Source organism: Lathamus discolor, chromosome 7, assembly GCF_037157495.1.
Source record: "Lathamus discolor isolate bLatDis1 chromosome 7, bLatDis1.hap1, whole genome shotgun sequence".
Classification (NCBI taxonomy): domain Eukaryota; kingdom Metazoa; phylum Chordata; class Aves; order Psittaciformes; family Psittacidae; genus Lathamus; species Lathamus discolor.
Window position 1 is genome coordinate 17205501 of NC_088890.1, and position 19023 is coordinate 17224523.

Below are 19023 nucleotides of genomic sequence, written 5' to 3' on the forward strand. Positions count from 1 at the left end.
TAGTGCTGCTGGGTTCACTTCTTGTCATGGTTTAAGCCCAGCCAGTAACTCAGAACCATGCAGCCACTCACTCACTCCCCCTCTTCCTTCCGCCACTCCCAGAGGGATGGGGAGGAGAATCAAAAGAATGTAACTCCCATGGGTTGAGATAAGAACAGTTCAGTAACTAAGGTATAACACAAACCACTGCTGCTACCACCAGTGATAATAATGATAAGGGAAATAACAAGGGAAGAGAATACAACCACTCACCACCTGCTGACCGATACCCAGCCTGACCAGAGCAGCGATCTAGCTCTTCTGGGTTACTACCGCCAGTTTATATACTGGGCATGACGTGCTATGGTATAGAATACCCTTTTGGTTAGTTTGGGTCAGGTGTCCTATCTCTGCCTCCTCCCGGCTTCCCCTCTTCCCTGGCAGAGCATGAAACTCAAAAAGTCCTTGGTCAGAGTAAACATTACTGAGCAGCAACTGAAAACATTGGTGGTGTCAGCGTTGTTCCTAGGCCCAAAGTCAAAACCACAGCACTGCACCAGCTACTAAGAAGGAGAAAAATGACTGCTACTGCTGAACCTGGGACAGTACCTGCTCCTTATTCCATACCATTCATGGCTTTCTCAGATTCCACATTTTTCAATACACACTCTTTCTCTCATATATATATATATATATACACACACACACATGCACACACACACAAAGAGAGAGAGAGATCATTCCTTAGTGCATGGACCAATCGCTACAAAGCTACTGAGTTCATACGGTCCACGATGCTGGGCTCCACTTCTTGTAACAGTCTTTCAGAGCAGGAGAGACAGTGTGTAGTGTTGGATTGGTGCCCGCTGATGACACTGCGTAACTCGTCTGGTCACTGCTGAGCTCATCTGGTTTCATCAAAGTTCATTCTTTGTTGGGATGATGGTTGGCGGGAAGTCAGGGCCAGTCACTGGTGACCTGAAGACATGTTAGTTGGTGGGCTATGAAAGTGTTACCTAGCAGGCAACAGCATACAACTGAGTTCATTGGCTGTTTTCCGCAAAAATGAAATCCCCTTGAGGTATACGTCGGACTTCCCCATCTTCCCGCATTACCCACCATGTATATCCGAGTCCCTGAGGAAAAGCAGTCCTACGAGTGGGTTTGCCTTTACCTGAAGCAGGAGTAACCCAGACTGTCTTCCACAGCAAATTCTTTATGTGCACCGCAGGAGCTTTATCCCCTTCTTGCAGTATGCAAGAGTTCTGACTGGGCTGGGCCAGCCCTGTTGGCAGATCCTCTGGTGTTGACCAACCAGGTGGCTTTTGGTAAATGTGTATCCCAGTGTTTGAAAGTCCCACCATGCGTTGCTGTCAGTGTAGTTTTTAACAGCCCGTTGTACTGTTTGATTTTCCCTGAGGCTGGTGCATGGTAGGGGATGTGATATACCCACTCAGTGCCATGCTCTTTGGCTGAAGTGTCTAAAAGGTTGTTCCGGAAATGAGTCCCATTGTCCGACTCAGTTCTCTCTGGGGTGCTGTGTTGCCACAAAATCTGTTTCTCAAGGTCCAGAATAGTGTTTGGGGCAGTGACATGGGGCACAGCATAGGTTTCCAGCCATCCGGTGGTTGCTTCCACCGTGGTAAGCACGTGGCACTTGCCTTGGCGGGTTGGTGGAAGTGTGATATAATCAATCTGCCAGGCCTCCCCTTATTTGTACTTCAGCCATCGTCCTCCATGCCAAAGAGGCTTTAACCATTTAGCTTACTTAATTGCAGCACATGTGTCACAGTCATGAATAACCTGGGCAGTAGTGTCCATTGTTAAATCCACCCCTCAATCATGAGCCCATCTGGATGTTGCATCTCTGCCCTGATGGCCTGAAGTGTCATGCGTCCACTGTGCCAAAAAATAATTCACCCTTATGTTCCAATCTACATCCATCTGAGCCATTTCAGTCTTTGCAGCTTTATCCACTTTGTGGTGGTTCTGGTGTTCCTCAGTGGCCCGACTCTTGGGTACATGAGCATCTACATGGCATACCTTAACCACCAGGTTCTGCATCCAAGCACCAATATATTGCCATAGTACAGCAGCCCAGAGGGGTTCACCTCTGCATTGCCAGTTGCTCTGCTTCCATTGCTGCAACCACCCCCACAGGGCATTTGCCACCATCCATGAGTCAGTATAAAGTACTGGCAGCTTTTCTTGTTCAGCAATGTCCAGGGCCAGCTGGATGGCTTTCACCTCAGCAAACTGACTGGATTCACCCTCTCCTTCATAGGTTGACCACCCCAGGAGGAAAAAAAATAATGTGTAATTGCTAAACACTTTTGTTATATACCCCCGAAAGTATAGAGGTGATGACCACACTGGGAACGCAAGCCAGATCAGTTTCATGATCAATGAGTCTATTGTATTACAAGTCATTACCATAAAGTACAGCAAAATAAGAACCTTAGCCCAGGCCCCCCAGCCAATAAACACTAAAACAGCAAATACCAGGTGTAAGTAAGGTATGACATGCGGAAACTGAGATCAAGAGCAACAGCTTTGAGAGCCAATAATTCAGCATTGTGATGAGTGACTATTAATCCAAAACAATAAATGCTTATCACAGATATGAATAGGCACACTCTGGTCAGATCTGTCATTATCTCAACTCTTCGTGACCCGCATTGTGTGCCACAAAAAACTGTTGTGGTTTAAGCCCAGCCGGTAACTCGGAACCATGCAGCCAGTCGCTGAGTTGTTTGAAGTTGTTTAAGAACATGTATGTTGTCACAAACATGGGCACAAGTTTGATATGACTATAATTTTAATAGGAAAATATTACTTAACTTTATAATGCATATGGGAGATTTGGTGCTCTTTGAACACAATTATTGTAAGTAAAAATAAAAAAGTTGTATTTTATTTTCATGAGAGTTCCAGCAAAGCCACAGATGGGACTTGTAAAAACAACACTTGTATTGCAGCTTGAATTGGTTTTATTCAGGTTTTTGTCATGTTCATATGTTGTGTGAACCTTGGGAAGTAGTGTTGCAGGAGCATAGCTGTATGGTACAAAATTGAAATGCTTGGTGGTGAAATGGGCATCTGCATGCACACAGCACATTGACTGATTATTTTTTTATTTTCCCCCCTATTTTTAGTGGGACTGATCCAGAGATTTCTGACACTCCAGATTTTTGTGCCACTGGGGCGAGACTTCTCCACTGAGTTACTGTAAGGTGCATAAGATTTCTTTGAATACTTAGTGCCTGTTTGTAGCCGTTAATTGTGTTAGCAGACTTTGCATTAAAGCATGGTGATTTATCAAGTCAATAAGGAATTAAGCTAATGAGATTGTTATTTCTTGGATGTTTTCAATACTGACGTTCCTTTGAAGACAGAACAAACTGAAAATCATGAATGGGAACGTGGGTTACTGTCAGTCTTGGACAGCATTTTCACCCCCAGTGGCACTAGTTATTAATAACCAGCACAACTCAATTTTGTAACCAGCAGAACAACTAAGATCTGGATTAACAAAAGAAACATTAGGCCATTGGAAACCCTGTGGTGTTCATTATAATGTGAATAATCTATTTCATTAAGTCAGGATGGTGTGCTATTTGATGTTGCTGGGTAGTTCTGTTATCTTCTGTGCCTTTGTGCAAGTAGAGTTATCTTGGAATGTTATTTTAACAAATATGCTAGTGTGAATTGACTTGATTATTAAAATTTCCCATTGGATTTGTAACAATTCATGCAGGGTTTTAAGTCTCGGTGATTTGTGAGTTAGTGGGCATGTATAACCTACGTCATGTTGGTAAAATCATACATTCCTCTGTGGCATGCTTAATTGTTGACATGCATTTAGAATCTGAACATTGATAGAATCTTTGAAGTATAAATTATTTACCACATATCGTCACCAGAGAATATTTCAATTTCTGCACGTTGCCTCTTACGTGTTCTTTCAGTACTGCTGAGGAGAGTCTGGCTCAGTCTTTTCTCCCTGCCATCAGGGATTTATACACATTAGTGAAATCCCCTTGAACCTTCTCAAGGCTAAACTGAACCTCCCTGTTCAGCTCCCTGAACCTCTCCTAAGTCAGATGTTTTAGTCTCTTAATCTTCATTATCCTGCACTGGACTTGCACCGGTATACCCATGTCTCTTCTGTCATGGAGCTGAGTACTGGATCCAACGCTCCTGCTGTGGTCTTAACCGGGCTGAGTAGTGAGGAAGGGTCACTGCCCTGGGTTTGCTGGCAGTGCTTTTCCATGTGCAGCGCAGGGTGCTCTTGCCTTTCTATGCTGGAGATGTGCTTTGCTGACTCAAGGTCGACTTGTTCTCCACCAGTGACCAGGACCCTGAGGTCATTTTGTACAAAGCTGCTTTCCAGGCAATCCACCCTCAGACTGTTCTGGCACATGGGATTGTTCCTCCTCACATGCAGGGTTTAGTCTGTAATTTAAAGGTACGACTTTGTATTTTAAACCTAATTTAGTTTAGGGATTTTTTTTTTTCTCTTTGAAATTCATCCTAATTAAGTGAGGCGCTTGCTTTTTGTGCACATGTGTATTTTGCAAGGCAGAAGAATTTTAGAAATCTTGGGAATAATCAAACACAGTTGGTAAGCATTGTTTTGAAAAACTGGCATTTTCCTAACTGTCTTTGTAATGACATCTCAGAATTAGCATACCCTGAAACCACAGTTGTAGCTCCTTTTTGCTCTGTGAGGAGTGATGTTTTTGATCATACATAGGCGCTTAGTGGGTTTATAACACAGAGGTGCTCTTGATTTATTGAATAAACAGGAACTCTGTGGAGTTTCAAACTCTGGAACATACCTGATAAGATTTAAGAAGTTTTCTGTGGAAGTTCAGCTAGTTATGTATACCCGAATCTGCAGGGGGAAGGGGCTTAAAATGTTTGTATTCCAAAAGTAGTTGTTGATAAGAAAATTTGTTGCAAGGCTTGTGAACAGTGCTGCAGAATATAGTGAGTTGTACTGTATTTCCTTTTTTCCATCAGTTTCTTCTGTAAATACAAGTTTATTACTTTCCAGTTTTTGATAGCCAGCACATACTGGATTTTACATGCACAGCTCATTTATTCATAGGCACCATAATAGCTTGAATTTATGAACTGCATCCTATCAGTCATCGTTTTAGTTTTGCTGACAGAGGTATGATAAATTATTAATATTAATCTGAAGACCCAGCATGTTTTCAGATACAGAACAATAAAATTAATCTTGCAAAACTTAGACCAACCTTTTAAAATTAGAAGTAGGACAGAGATGCTAATTCTGTCTTACTTCTGACAGTGTTTGTTTAGAATAGTGACTGAAGGTAAACATTATTGAACAGATGTAGCTGGAGGGATTATTTGAAATTCTGATGTTTAGTAGCATAAGGCTCCTTGAATTCTTTGTGAAGCAGGAGTGAAATACAGAAGCATTCTGAAAAGTATTAGGTTATGTTAAATTCCATAGCTTGCAAAGGACATTAACATAGATGTTAAAGCAAACATTTGTTAGTAACTCTCGTAGTCAGTGCTTTCATTATGTTTCATTATGTACCAACACAGCATGGGTGGTAATTCAGGAAACAGATATCCAAAAAGAAAGATATTGCACTCTAAGAATCTGTAAATATGACAGATCAGCTGGCCATTGCTATTTCTTTGGCTTCCGATGTTTTAAAATGGAGATGGAACTATCTAATTTTCTGAAGCGCATACTACTTACGGAAACAATAGCACTACAGTTGCTAAGTACATTAATGTAGTAGCATACTAATAGTTAAGCTTTAGCAGAACATTTTATCTGGATTTTAACCAGGATACAAAGAGATTTCCATTAACAAATTGTGTGGGAGTTGCCCTTTGCGTAACGACATCAATGAAATACTTGCTTTCCTGTTTGGTAAACTTCCAGTTTAAGTCATTTATAAAAAGACAAATACTTCCATTTTAAGAACAAGTGAGCCTGATAAATGAAGCATCCCTTTAGCAGTCCAGTGTAATTTTTTCTAAGTTTGTTTTAAGCATTGAATTGAACATTAGCAAATGGTGAACAGAAGCAAAGAGAATAGGAAATCTGAGAAGATGAGTTTGTCTGTACTCTTGGGTAGTAGCTACCATTTACTTGCAATCTCAGTATAGTTACCATTGTGAGGAAAATAGTCAATCGAAGTTATAAATCTAAGATATAAAACTGAAAATTGAATTGGGAGGTAATTTTGCTTTCAAATGGTTTGCAAATGTAGATGTTAAGTGTGAAATGAATGCAGTTAATGACTGTAGCTGGCAGAGTTATGCACCTGCTGATCACAGGAATGTTATTATAAATGAGGTTGATTTTCCTGTTGACTACCTCGTTTTTCTCAGCATGGTCTCATTACTTTTCTATCACATGTCTGACCCTTAGATATGAATACTCAAGCACAGACATAATAAAAACACTTTAACTCCTATATAGATTTTTTTTAGTACATTTTTGAAAATCAAGATGGGTGCTGCAGATGTTTCTTGCCTTTGTAGGTTTAGCATAGGTCGTGCTTTTTGATAACGGGAAAAAGTTGAGTTTCACCACAAGTATTCTTGTATGATTTTACAAGTGGGAGTTCTAATTCCTGTTGTCTGTATTACTTCAGAAGAGAGTTTCATCAGCCCCTTGGTTTCTTTTCCAAGAAGCAATGTAGCTGAAGTCTGAAAGTTACACCAGCTTTTCTCCCAGGAAGTAAATTATTTTACAGAATTTTAAGACTATCTTTTTCCAATTTTGCCAGTTCTTCAAATGTTTCACCTACTTTTGCCTGTCCTATATAAGTATCTTTATTGTTTTAAATGTAATTATTAACATAAATCTTAAACCTCTTTAGGTTTGATGGTAACTATATGTATAAGGTTTGATGCTTCTTTACAGCACACATACCATCGCGAGAAAAATCTTATTTTAGACTTGCATGACAGGGCCGGATATAAATGTTTGTGTTTTTATCTAAAAGAAAAAGTGCTTAGTACTGCACTGCACTTTGGAATGTAACTGAGGTGTACATTTACTAATGGCCTTTTTATTGTTGAGGTACCTAATATTTTTCAGGAGAAAGATAAAACTATTAATATAAATATAAATAATAAAATATAAACATACTGAACTAATATTATAAAGTGAATTTAAGTTTTTATTACCAGTTGTTTGGAGATATGCATGACTTCAGTCTAGGCACCTACCTCTCTGTTGTAGCATCATCTAAAGCAACATTCTACATTGAGAATTACACAGCTTGAGATTCAGCAGGAATAGTATTCATGCTTCACCACTCAGGTTATTGCAACTGTGCGGTTTCTAAGGACAGTTGCTTAGCTCTACACATAGCAAGGAGACTTAGGGATTTCAAGCAGCCACTGCTTCAGTTTGTTAGAGTTCTTTATTACCTTAATCTCATATCAAGGTTTAGACAGAGTGGAGATTTCTGAAAACTACATGGGTAGGTTTTCCATCAAAGGGCATATGAGAAGCAAAGTTGTGACGGGAACTAAGTCTTGAAAAGTAGGATCAAGTCCACCCTGTGAGACACTTTGAGATCTTCTGATGAAATAACTTTTCAAGGGCTTGATGTTACTATTCATACATCCATAAATATGTGCAGATAGTTCTGAAACCTGCTATGTCAAATGATAGCAGTGGTGAGGAGGTAATGTTCTTCCCCTGACACACTAGTGAAATTTTTGCCTTTGAAGTGCATGTAACTAGACTAACTGCTAGTCTTGTAAAGTGCAACAGCTAGTAGACTCCTCCACCATGTTTTTATTTGCCCACCCATCTTAGGAAGATTAATAGGTTAAACATTGGATGGTCTCCAGGGGAGAGGAAAGAATCAAGAAGTTCTGGAAGGCTGATGGGCTTTGTTTGATATGCATGATGATCTTAATGTCTGTGGGGAAACAAGAAGGTGCTCTTGTATCCTTATTACGTGTGCTAGTAGAACTTTTTCATCTTCCCATACTCGCAATATATTTTGTACTGCCTTTGGTTGAACTCTCAGATTGCCAGAATAGCTCAAGTATGTAGCTTGCTCTGGAGTTACTGCCCTCCTAAGCTGACCTAAGGAAACCTAAGAAGATTTTAGGGTGTTTGTCTGCAGATTTTGGGTGGCAACACTTCATTAGCTAAGCAACAAATAGTCCTTACTAATGAAAAAGTGTTTTTACTGACAAAAAAATCTACAGGGTTTTCTCACAATTCCAAAGTAAACCCCAGCATTTAAATATAACGATTATGTCTAACAACACTAACTAGTGACAGAAAGTTTTTTGTAATAGTTTGTCATCTTCTCAAAGGGGCTGCTAATTAGAGAGGAATACCCATCTGTTAGAAATAGTCTTGTTCAAAAATAACAGGTAAATTAATCATTACTTCCCCATACAGATTGCAGCCTCTAAAGTAGTGTCTGTTCTCTGGTATAATAAGGTAGAACTGCTGGGGGATATCAAGGTCATGCTGCTGTTGTGGTTTAACCCTAGTAGGCAGCTAAGCCATACGTAGCAGTGCTCTCGCTGCCTGTTCCCACTTCTTGTACCTCCCAGCCTCCTTGCTGGCAGGGTAGTATAAGAAGCATAGAAGGCTTTGATGCTGTGTAAGCTCAGCAATAATGAAAACACCTCTGTGCCACCAATACAGTTTTCAACACAAAGCACAGCTCTGTATAAGTTACTCTGAAGAAATTTCCCTCTGTGCCAGCTAAAATCGGTACAGCTGCTCACAAGACATGAATGAAACAGACCATAAAAATGAGCCTCTATCGATTTAAAGGAAACCTAATATTTGTAAGCATGGCTGTGGTCTGTATCTATTAGAAATGTCCTTGGTGTCATTGTCCGATGACCTGAACTGCAAGCAATAATTTTCAGTGATATAATTCACATTTGAAAATGTGTGCTCAAGAAGTAAATCAGACAATGTCTTGTGTCTCTGCCTTTTAGCTGACAGGAGTCTATATGAAATGACAGAGACATTTTTAGGAAAAGAAAGCAAATGATGTTTTTCTAGTTAGCGTGTGACAATGTTTCCCAAGATAACACAAGCTTAAGGGACAGAAACAAGCATGATTATTAAAGGCTACTGGGTTCTCGGTTCATACAAATTGAATTCTTTTGTAATCTGAAGGGCTGTGGAAAGCTAGTAAAGGGTGTAGACAGTTGAAATAAAATTAGCATGTAATGTGATTTTCTGTGTGCAGGAATATAGCCACCAATTTTGAATTGGAGAAAGAAATCTTATTGCTCATCTTGTAAAAGCAGTAATTCTCAAATTCTGTATTTGCTGTCACTGACGCAAAGGTTCTGTGTATGAATAGATGTGTTTATGATAAAAAGATATCTTAGCTAAAGATACTGGATTACTGAATTGAGAAAAATCTGTTCTGTTCTCTTCTGCCTTTTCTAGGATAACTGATTTAGGAAATATTAAAAGAAGATTGTATTTATCAACAGTCCACAAGGAGCTGTCTGTAACCCCTCTACATGCAAAAATCCCACTGCTTACAATGAAGCGCAGAATAGTAAGTACTTTGGGAATATTTCTTGGACAGTGGTTGAGCACAGGGTTTTTCACCAAAAACGTATTATGGAAGTTTATAGGCCTATTGAAATTACTGTTTGGTTTATAATTCAGTTCCTGCTCATTAAAGATAGGTGTATATGTTTTCTCTACTGGGTAGTATCAGAACTGCTCAATACTACTACTTTTCTTCCCTTCTTCTGACATAAGGAGTTCATTCCCATTTTCCAAGATTAATGTTGTTTGTGATGTGCGTATTCCTTACTTCTGCCATCTATTCGGCCTCTGTAATTTCTCTGTGTCCTTGATACTTCTTCATTATAGTGCTCCTTTTCATGTGTACCTTACCATATAGTAGTGAGCTTTTAGTACACTCACTGGAGGCTGCAGGTGGACTGTAGCTGATGGCTACTTTTGTGTGTTTCAGATTCTTCCAGATTTTGGCACATATAAAACAATGTGTATGACAAACTAATAAAAATAAGCTCACAGCCATCATCATCTCCCTGTTCTACTCTTCCACACCCAGCCACAACAGAAGATAATAGCTGTCAGAATGCAAAACCTGATGGTTACGATATAACCTTGTAAAGACTCAAGTCTCAAATACTGCTTTAGAAAATCATGTGGAGATGAGAACAGCTTAACTATTTTACAATATAAGTATGCACCAAGAGAACTAGATAACGTTTAGTATACTAAACAGATCTGGATTTAACACTAGACATGAGAAAGAATATTTTACAAAAAAACTCTGAAGTTATGACTTCTTTTAGAGTAGTTTTGGTGGAGGCAGCTGTGACAATTTGGTTGATTTTTTTTTTTTTTTTGTGTGTGGTTGTATTTTTTTATAGATTAATATAAATCAAATCAAATCCCTGAAGTTCAAGATCCACTACAATTAAATGATTTTTTTCTTCCATATAATTTCATTTAGTTGGCCTTGGTGCCAGACTAGCACAGATGTTTCAGGATTAAAGTATGCATTAATGTACACCACGTTAAAGTCAATCAGAATATGAACTTCAGGTTTGTGTTTTAATTTAGATAATAACATTAATCAGAGATCCATCTAAATGCTCTGATCAGTTCTAATGACAAAATATTTTAAGAACCTTAAGGCTTGACCAATCTTGAAGACTAGGTCTGTATTTCTTAGTATATCTGAATGCGTTTCTGTCTCTTTTACAAGGTTATCTGATTTTTTTATTGTTGCTTTTACTTAAAGGAAGGAGTATGCTGCTTTCAGTGATTAGATAAGTAGTTTAACTTGCGGTATACACAAGAAGTAGTTTTAAGATGTTGTGATACCCTGAGGTGTTTCTTGTTCATAATATATGTTTTCCTGATATTTTTCAGTGTGGATGGGGTGCAAGCTTTGGAGATGTCCTTTTTTTATGAATCTTAGAAAGAAATCGTCAAAGAATCTCCAACTCTAGCCTCTGGGGCACTTAAGCTGCAGTAACTTTAACTTATGAAGTAATACTGAGTAACAAATTCATTTCTGCAGAAAACCTTCAATGACTATATTTTCTTACAAGTTAGCTGCAAAACATATTATAGATATGCTAGTTGGGCTGTCAGTTGCTAGGTTATGTATACTGATTAGTATAAGTAATAGCTGTATGTGCAATTATAGCAATATATTTTCTATTATCAAAATGTGCACTGTTAGTTGGAACTTGTGAAAATCTAATACTTAACAGAGATGTTGTTTATAGAGAACTCTACACTAAAACTCTTCTGCAATGATTAGTGTTTGGGTTTTATTAAAGAGTATTGTTTCTCTTTTCTAGTGGTGCAATATGTGTATTGACTTGGTAGGATTCACCAGTGAAGTATTCAGAGGAGCTGCCTTTCAGTCTTTGGATGGAATTAGTATTTCAGCTGCCTGTAAACTGAGAAAGATCTTCACTTTAAAATCCAAGCCTCAAGATACAGCTGAGAAAGATGGTGTGTTATAATTACTATGTAGTCTTAATCATAACTGTTCATATTATAAAATCAAAAGCTTCTTAGTCATCAGTTTGGCAGTTTGAAAGATTATATGATTTCATGAAAACTGAAGTGGTAGCACAGCATATTGAATCTGCTAATGTTGGGCTTTAGGCGACTAATTAAATGTATGTGCACTCTGTTTTAAACATTTACTTCCTTAGAAGTATATTGTTGAAGAAATTCTGGCAAGATTTATCAAGTAGAGCGCTTGTTTTAATGAGGGTATGTTATGCTGATAGAAATCTGGTTTTGGCCAAGAAAAGAGTGTCTGAAAGGAAAAAGAAAAAATTAGCATAATTTGCTGTTTTTTTTCTTAGTTTTGGACGTTAGCAGCTGATGAAAGATTGCTTCTTTAAATAATCCAAGACAAAACTGTAACAAAACAGTATTACAGGAAACAGAACTATGGAACTATCATAAATGCCTCTCTGAGATTTTTAGTTCATTTATCCTAACATGTCCTTGTTCATTGGGACCGTAATATTGGTGGTGACCTGAAAAATGAGATATTATATTTGTAATAGAGCAGGATATTGGTCAAAGTTTGACCAGTCTCTAGACTAGCAGCATATTCCTGAATTTCTGTTTTCCAGGGGAGAGTTTCATTCCTCCCTGATAGTTGCACTAATAGAGGAGGAATTGAAAAAGCACAGCTGGCTCTTTCTTATTTTAGAGGAGCCCCAGGTATGGCTCAGCTTCAATTTCACTCAAATTTTCATTTTGTGGCTTTGAAAGCGCACACCTGAAAAAAGGCTTCTGGCTTCTGAAGGATGGATAGTTAGCAGTATTGTAAGTATAACAAAAAGTATCTTCCATTTGGAACACCTAAATAAGGGACACTATGTGATCATTGTGATTACACCTCTTTGTTGTTGAGGTTGGAAAAGAAAAATTACTTCAAAAAATGGCTGCAAAGAGAATCTGGTAAATTCTCAGCAGAAACTGCAGTTAGAAGCCTCACTGGCTTTCATTTAATTTAATTCTGTTGGTGCATAGTTTTCTCTCTTCCATTCTAAACAGCTTTTGAAATGTGCGTAAATGTTCTAAATGAGTTCCAAAATTCCATAATGTACTTAATGAGTAGGCAGCTTTAATGAACTGTGTTCATGGTAAAATACTGCAGTTTTAATTACTGGATTATCAATTTGTGATTATTGCACAGCTGGTGAGCATTAGTATTTTCTGTATGCTTATTTTCTTATTGAGGCAAGTCATAGAATCATTGGAAGAGACCTTTAAGATCAAATCCAACTGTTAACCCAGCACTGCCAAGTCCAGCACTAAACTAGGTCCCTCTGCTACATCTACATGTCTTTTAAATACCTGCAGGGATAGTGAAACCACTGCTTCCCTGGGCAGCCTGTTTCCATGCTTGACAAACCTTTCAGTGAACAATTTTTTCCCCGATATACTGTCTAAACGTCCCTTGGAACAACTTGAGGCCGTTTTCTCTTGTTCTGACACTTCTTACTTGGGAGAAGAGACCAACCACCACTTTGATACAGCCTCCTTTCAGGTAGTTGTACAGGGTGAGAAGGTGTCCCCTGGGCCTTCTCTTCTCCAGACTAAACCCACTCTGTCATTTAGAAACTTACATATTGTCTTAAAAGTGAAAATTGCAGCAAAATTTTCAAACTGGTATAATCTATTAAATAGTTATAACCATATGAACTGCAGCATATGGAACCTAACAAATAAACTAAGTCGAATTTGATTCTGTTGTGTCATCTGAGTGAAGTAAAGCACATGTCTTTTGATTCTAGCTGTGTGTGGTGTTCCAGTTATGCCATGTGAGCCCACAGATGTTATTCCTCTAACCTGCCAGCTAAATAAAGATGTGCCACAAGTTACACAATTGCTGAACCTGGCAAAAATTCTCAAATCAGAAATAAAATGCAGGACACATCCAGTAAGACTGCAAGAAACAGGTATTCTGTTGTATTAAAATACTGTGATTATGATCTATACTGTCTGTGTGCAAATAGTGTGGGTACTTTTCATTTAAGTTATTCTGTAGATCCATTTGCAACAGTAAATATCCTAAATATGTGCAAGGACTTCTTAAAAAAGCAGGTTATAATGGATTTTAAAATGAGAATATTTTGTATGTTCCGTTGATGTGCTTCATGGAGAACTAATAATTTTACCCCTTTCAAAATAATTGAATTGATATTTTCAGCTTAAACTTGAGAAGTACATAAACAACTCACTGCTAGAGCTTTGGAAAAACACACAGGTGAACTCTCTCATTATAGGCACCCTCTTTTTTCTGTACTTCTGTTAACATTACTATTGGCTTCTGTACAAAACGCAAGGCTAAGCCTTTAATTTGGCCCATAGAATAATTGCAGTGTTTACTAAAGTTTTTAGTGTACCACCTTTTGTGAGTCAGAGATTGATAATACAAAGCATTAGAACATCTTTAGAGAACAGAGTAAGTCTGAAGTAGCTTAGAAGTGGGTATGAACAAGCACATTCATTTCAGAATCCATTTCCAATACATCTTAGTCAGTGTAGGCAATGTTAGAAGTGGTGCTGCAGGTAAGGAAGATGCATTTTTATTCCACTGCGCTCAGTATTTTCTTGGTCTCGAGGATTCTCATCTTCAGTGCTTGAATTCAGTAAATAATAATTTCCACCATTTCTGTTAAAATGCTCTGGAAATACAAGTGCAAAGTATTGATCAAAGAAATAACATAAATTAGAGGGAACAGTAACTACTGATGAAGTTTAATACTATAAAAGACGAGACTGTCAAAGCCAACAATCGCATTTAAGGTGTAGCATCTCATGGAAATCTAAAGAAAAATGAACTTTGAAAAGTGTTTTTTGAGAACAACCTGAATAGTATGAAAAGTTTAAGAAAATGTTTTAAACTCCTTTTCTTCTGCTTTTACCAGAATATGGAAAAAACCAGCTCATAAAGATTTTATCATCCCCACTAGGCTACCATGCTGATGCTGGTTTAACTTGTTAACTTTTGCTCTCTCTTTATATACTTCATTAGTAAAGGCAGCACAGCAGCTGAAGTTAATAGCAGGGGATTTAAATTTTTGCATAGGGTAAGACCCTTCATACATTTACTTGTATAAATTGCATTCAGCTTTTCTTAACATGCGAGTACCATTTTTGTAATCCTAAGAGCAAGTAATATTTTTAGAGTATCATTGCCCTAAAAGCAGTAAAGCCAAAGTTCTGTTGTGAAGTTGGATTGTAAGTTAGCTTTTGTAATAGCAGAAGAAACTCTGGAATTCTGTTTTTGAGAGTCTGTACTCAAAAATCAATGCTTCTTGTCTGGATTGTCAAAATAGAAGGGACTGTAAAACTTAAATGAGTACAATAGTGTGAAGGATAGATCTAAACAGGATAATGAATGTTCATAGAATCATAGAATCATAGAACAGTTAGGGTTGGAAAGGACCTCAAGATCATCTAGTTCCAACCCCCCTGCCATGGGCAGGGACACCTCACACTAAACCATCCCACACAAGGCTCTGGCCAACCTGGCCTTGAATACTGCCAGGGATGGAGCACTCACAACCTCCCTGGGCAACCCATTCCAGTGCCTCACCACTCTCACAGGAAAGAATTTCCTCCTTATATCCAATCTAAACTTCCCCTGTTTAAGTTTTCACCTGTTACCCCTTGTCCTGTCACTACAGTCCCTGACAAAGAGTCCCTCCCCAGCATCCCTATAGGCCCCCTTCAGGTACTGGAAGGCTGCTATGAGGTCTCCACGCAGCCTTCTCTTCTCCAGGCTGAACAGCCCCAACTTCCTCAGCCTGTCTTCATACGGGAGGTGCTCCAGTCCCCTGATCATCCTCGTGGCCCTCCTCTGGACTTGTTCCAACAGTTCCATGTCCTTTTTATGTTGAGGACACCAGAACTGCACACAATGCTCCAGGTGAGGTCTCACAAGAGTAGAGTAGAGGGGCAGGATCACCTCCTTCGCCCTGCTGGTCACGCTCCTTTTGATGCAGCCCAGGATACGGTTGGCTTTCTGGGCTGCGAGCGCACACTGCTGGCTCATGTTCATTTTCTCATCGACCAACACCCTCAAGTCCTTCTCCACAGGGTTGCTCTGAATCTCTTTGCCCACCCTGTAGCTGTGCCTGGGATTGCTGAGACCCAGGTGTAGGACCTTGCACTTGTCATGGTTAAACTTCATAAGGTTGGCATCAGCCCACCTCACAAGCGTGTCAAGGTCCCTCTGGATGGCATCCCTTCCCTCCAGCGTATCAACCGGACCACACAGCTTGGTGTCATCGGCAAACTTGCTGAGGGCACACTCAATCCCACTGTCCATGTCAGCGACGAAGATGTTAAGCAAGACCGGTCCCAACACCGATCCCTGAGGGACACCACTCGTTACTGGTCTCCAGTCGGACAGTGAGCCATTGACCACAGTTTCGTGGTCTTTGTGTGTGGCCATCCAGCCAGTTCTTTATCCACCGGGTGGTCCATCCATCAAATTGATATTTTTCCAATTTAGAGGGAAGGATGTTGTGCAGGACAGTGTCAAATGCTTTGCACAAGTCCAGGTAGATGACATCAACTGCTTTACCCTTGTCCATCAATTCTGTAGCCCCATCATAGAAGGCCACCAAATTGGCCAGGCAGGATTTCCCCTTAGTGAAGCCATGCTGGCTGTTACCAAGCCCCTTGTTGTTTTTCATTTAAAACACAGCTCAGGTTTTATTGTCCAGACTAGAAAGATCTATAGCTTTTTAGGTATGTGTAGTAAAATAATTAACAGTAGCATCTTTGACCTGCATGAAAAGGAAATGCCTTCAGTTTAATCTTTATTCTTAATCCAGTTTTAAGAACATAGGATGTATTCTTCCAGACATGTTTTTCAAATTGCTGAAGTTGGCCTTTCAAATGGGACTTTTGGTGTATTTAAGTGCATTTATATTGGAAATGTTATTTTTATCTACTAAGCTTTGTTTCTTTGATAACAAATGCCTGAATTATCTTTAGTATCAACTTTTAATGACATATTTAATTACTCCATCAGCACTCTGTTATGGGTAGATGTAGGTAATTAATTGCAGTCAATTAATGTGTTCATAAAGAGAAAATTCCATGCAAATCAGCCTTTATTATCAGAGATAAGAACATCCCAAGGTAGTCAGCAAATTAAATGAATTGATGTGAAACCAAGACAGTCATCTTTATGAAATGGCCGTTGTTAGCTGCCACCAAATGTCACATCAGGAAAAAGGGAAGAAGGTAATGGGAGAAAGTGGCTTCTTTTGTGCTTATTAGTACAGTAAATTGTATTTGGTGGCTAATGCATGATATCTTTTTCATTTCCTTGATGACACTGAAAATAAAGCTGATCTTGAAGATTAAATAAGTATATGAGAAATTTTTAGGAGAATCAACAAAAAGTTCTGTTTCTACTTCATTGCTTTGTGGAGGTGTCAGATCTCTAAAGTGAGATAGCAATTTAATACTGAAGTTATAGCAAGAACAACTCTTCAGGCATTATAAATTAATGTGAGGTTACCCTTTTTATCAGTTCCGGAAAGGAGAATTCACTGACAGTCTTGGGAGTATTAAAAAAAGAGGAAACCAGATATTCATCAGATGAAGTCCTGCATCCATGTGATACAATGAATGTGTAATCCTTTCCATGTTCTTCCCTTCTTTTGGAACATTCACCTGTGTTCCATGTTTACTTTATGTTTGTTGTCCAGAGTGGCTGGAGTTTTCTGTGCTTGGAACTAAATATCAAAATGCATCTGTGTGTTAAACAGTAAAAAAATCATGAAAAATGTATAAGGTTTTAACAGCAGTAGAGTATGTTTGCAATATTAGATTTCGGCCCCAGTAATAGAGTAGATTCAGTGATTTCATAAAGCAGGCAACATGTAGATAGTTCTCTGAGCTGTGAGTGATACCTTGACAGTCTCTCTTCAGTTTTCCTGTTTTGTTATTTATTTATTCTGTTATGTATTAATCAGAGTTGTTTTTTCTTCCTGGCAGAAATTAGGGTTTCATTAGTTCTAAAGAAATCATGCAAATAATTTTTTTGTTATAAGTAGCCCCATTTTAGAGAAAGCTTGCATGTTGAAACGCTCCTATAGAATGTGCATTTGCTATTCCTGCATATTTCTAGGGATTGTGCTGTAAAGGAACATAACTTTTATATATGTTTAGTAACTATAATTATTTTTCTTCCAGTTGAAGAAATTCATATTCATTCTTTGTAAGTACTGTAATTCTTATAAAACTGTTATTTTTCTTAGGTAGCTCAAGTAAGAGGGGACAACACAATATGTGCACAGGTAAAACTCGAGATATATCGCATATTGCATTTGGATCAAAGATCCTTGGGCCACCTCCATCTTCACACAGAAGAGTCAGTGCAAGGGTATCTGGACAGGTAAGAAAGGTTAAATTATGACAGAACTGCTGGCCTTTTTATAAAGGAAGAGATGACAAGCAGAGGAGTCACACTAAAGGGTTTTTTAAGAACTGTGGGATTATGTCCAGAGATTGTGTTTGGTTGTGGACCTCCAGAATAAGAGATACTGTAACATCCAGTGGAGGGCAAGTGAAATGCTTGGGTGGCTACAGCACGTGACATAGGTTTGTTTAGCCCGCAGAAGAGAAGGCTGCAGGGCAATCTAGTTCCTGTTTTCAAGTAATGCAGGATTGAAGAGAAGGCAGCCAGAATCTTCTCAGAGGTGCAGTGAAGAGACAAGAGTCCCAGATTTGCAGGGAAGCTCTGACTGGATTTAACGATAGCATGGTTCAATACTGGAACAGCATCACAGGGAGATTGTGGAATTTCAGTACTTTCAAAGACAACAAAACTTAACTGGAAGAGGCTGGTCTAACTTCAGCATTATGCCCACAGAGTTCTCTTCCTACTGAAATCACTCTGCTTTATTATCATTCTTACTTTTCTGAATTTATTGTCTAGCCTGATGAAGTTTTTGTGTGTGTAAACAGTTTTCCTTAGGAGAGCTGTGATGCAGAGCAGAAACTCTTCAGTTTCCTGAAAGATCATACTTTTAAAAAAAAAAAAATTAAACATTTGGAAACATTTTATTTTTCAAATAAGCTTAATTTAAAATGTGTATTTACCTTTGAGTATTTTCAAAGCTGTTACATTTCTGACTTTCAGTAAGAAAATCATGTCTTTCAAGGTAACAAAGACCCACAGTAGCAAAAGTAATAAATCTTGCCGACTTCAAGGCAAGGGAAAGGGAGCTGAATCAATACAAGACACTGAAAGACTGGAGCTGTCATTCTCACCATGCAGTGATTCTTTAGATCAAGAAGTCAAAAGAAATACTCACCAAGCAACTAAAGATATATGTCAACATGGTAAGAGCAGAAAGCAAAGAATATTGTAGAGTTCACAAGCTGCCAGAGATTTTGCATGATTTTGACTTCAGAGTGTAAGACTTAATTCTCTGTTTTTCGTATCCTTTATCTTACCTTGTTAATTACTGAAGACATTTATATTAAAT

At 38.6% G+C, this 19023-nt stretch overlaps 1 protein-coding gene across 9 annotated transcripts in view; it reads left to right on the forward strand.

The window, feature by feature from the left end:
• CFAP20DC (CFAP20 domain containing) overlaps positions 1-19023 on the forward strand; it is an 83848-nt gene that overhangs the window by 36360 nt on the left and 28465 nt on the right. For all 9 annotated transcript variants that reach the window (XM_065687420.1, XM_065687422.1, XM_065687421.1 and 6 more), the window contains 6 exons: positions 3135-3207; positions 9425-9539; positions 11335-11491; positions 13300-13464; positions 17791-17927; positions 18697-18877. In XM_065687420.1, the coding sequence (XP_065543492.1) occupies positions 3135-3207; positions 9425-9539; positions 11335-11491; positions 13300-13464; positions 17791-17927; positions 18697-18877 (828 nt within the window). The remainder of the gene's footprint in view (positions 1-3134; positions 3208-9424; positions 9540-11334; positions 11492-13299; positions 13465-17790; positions 17928-18696; positions 18878-19023) is intronic.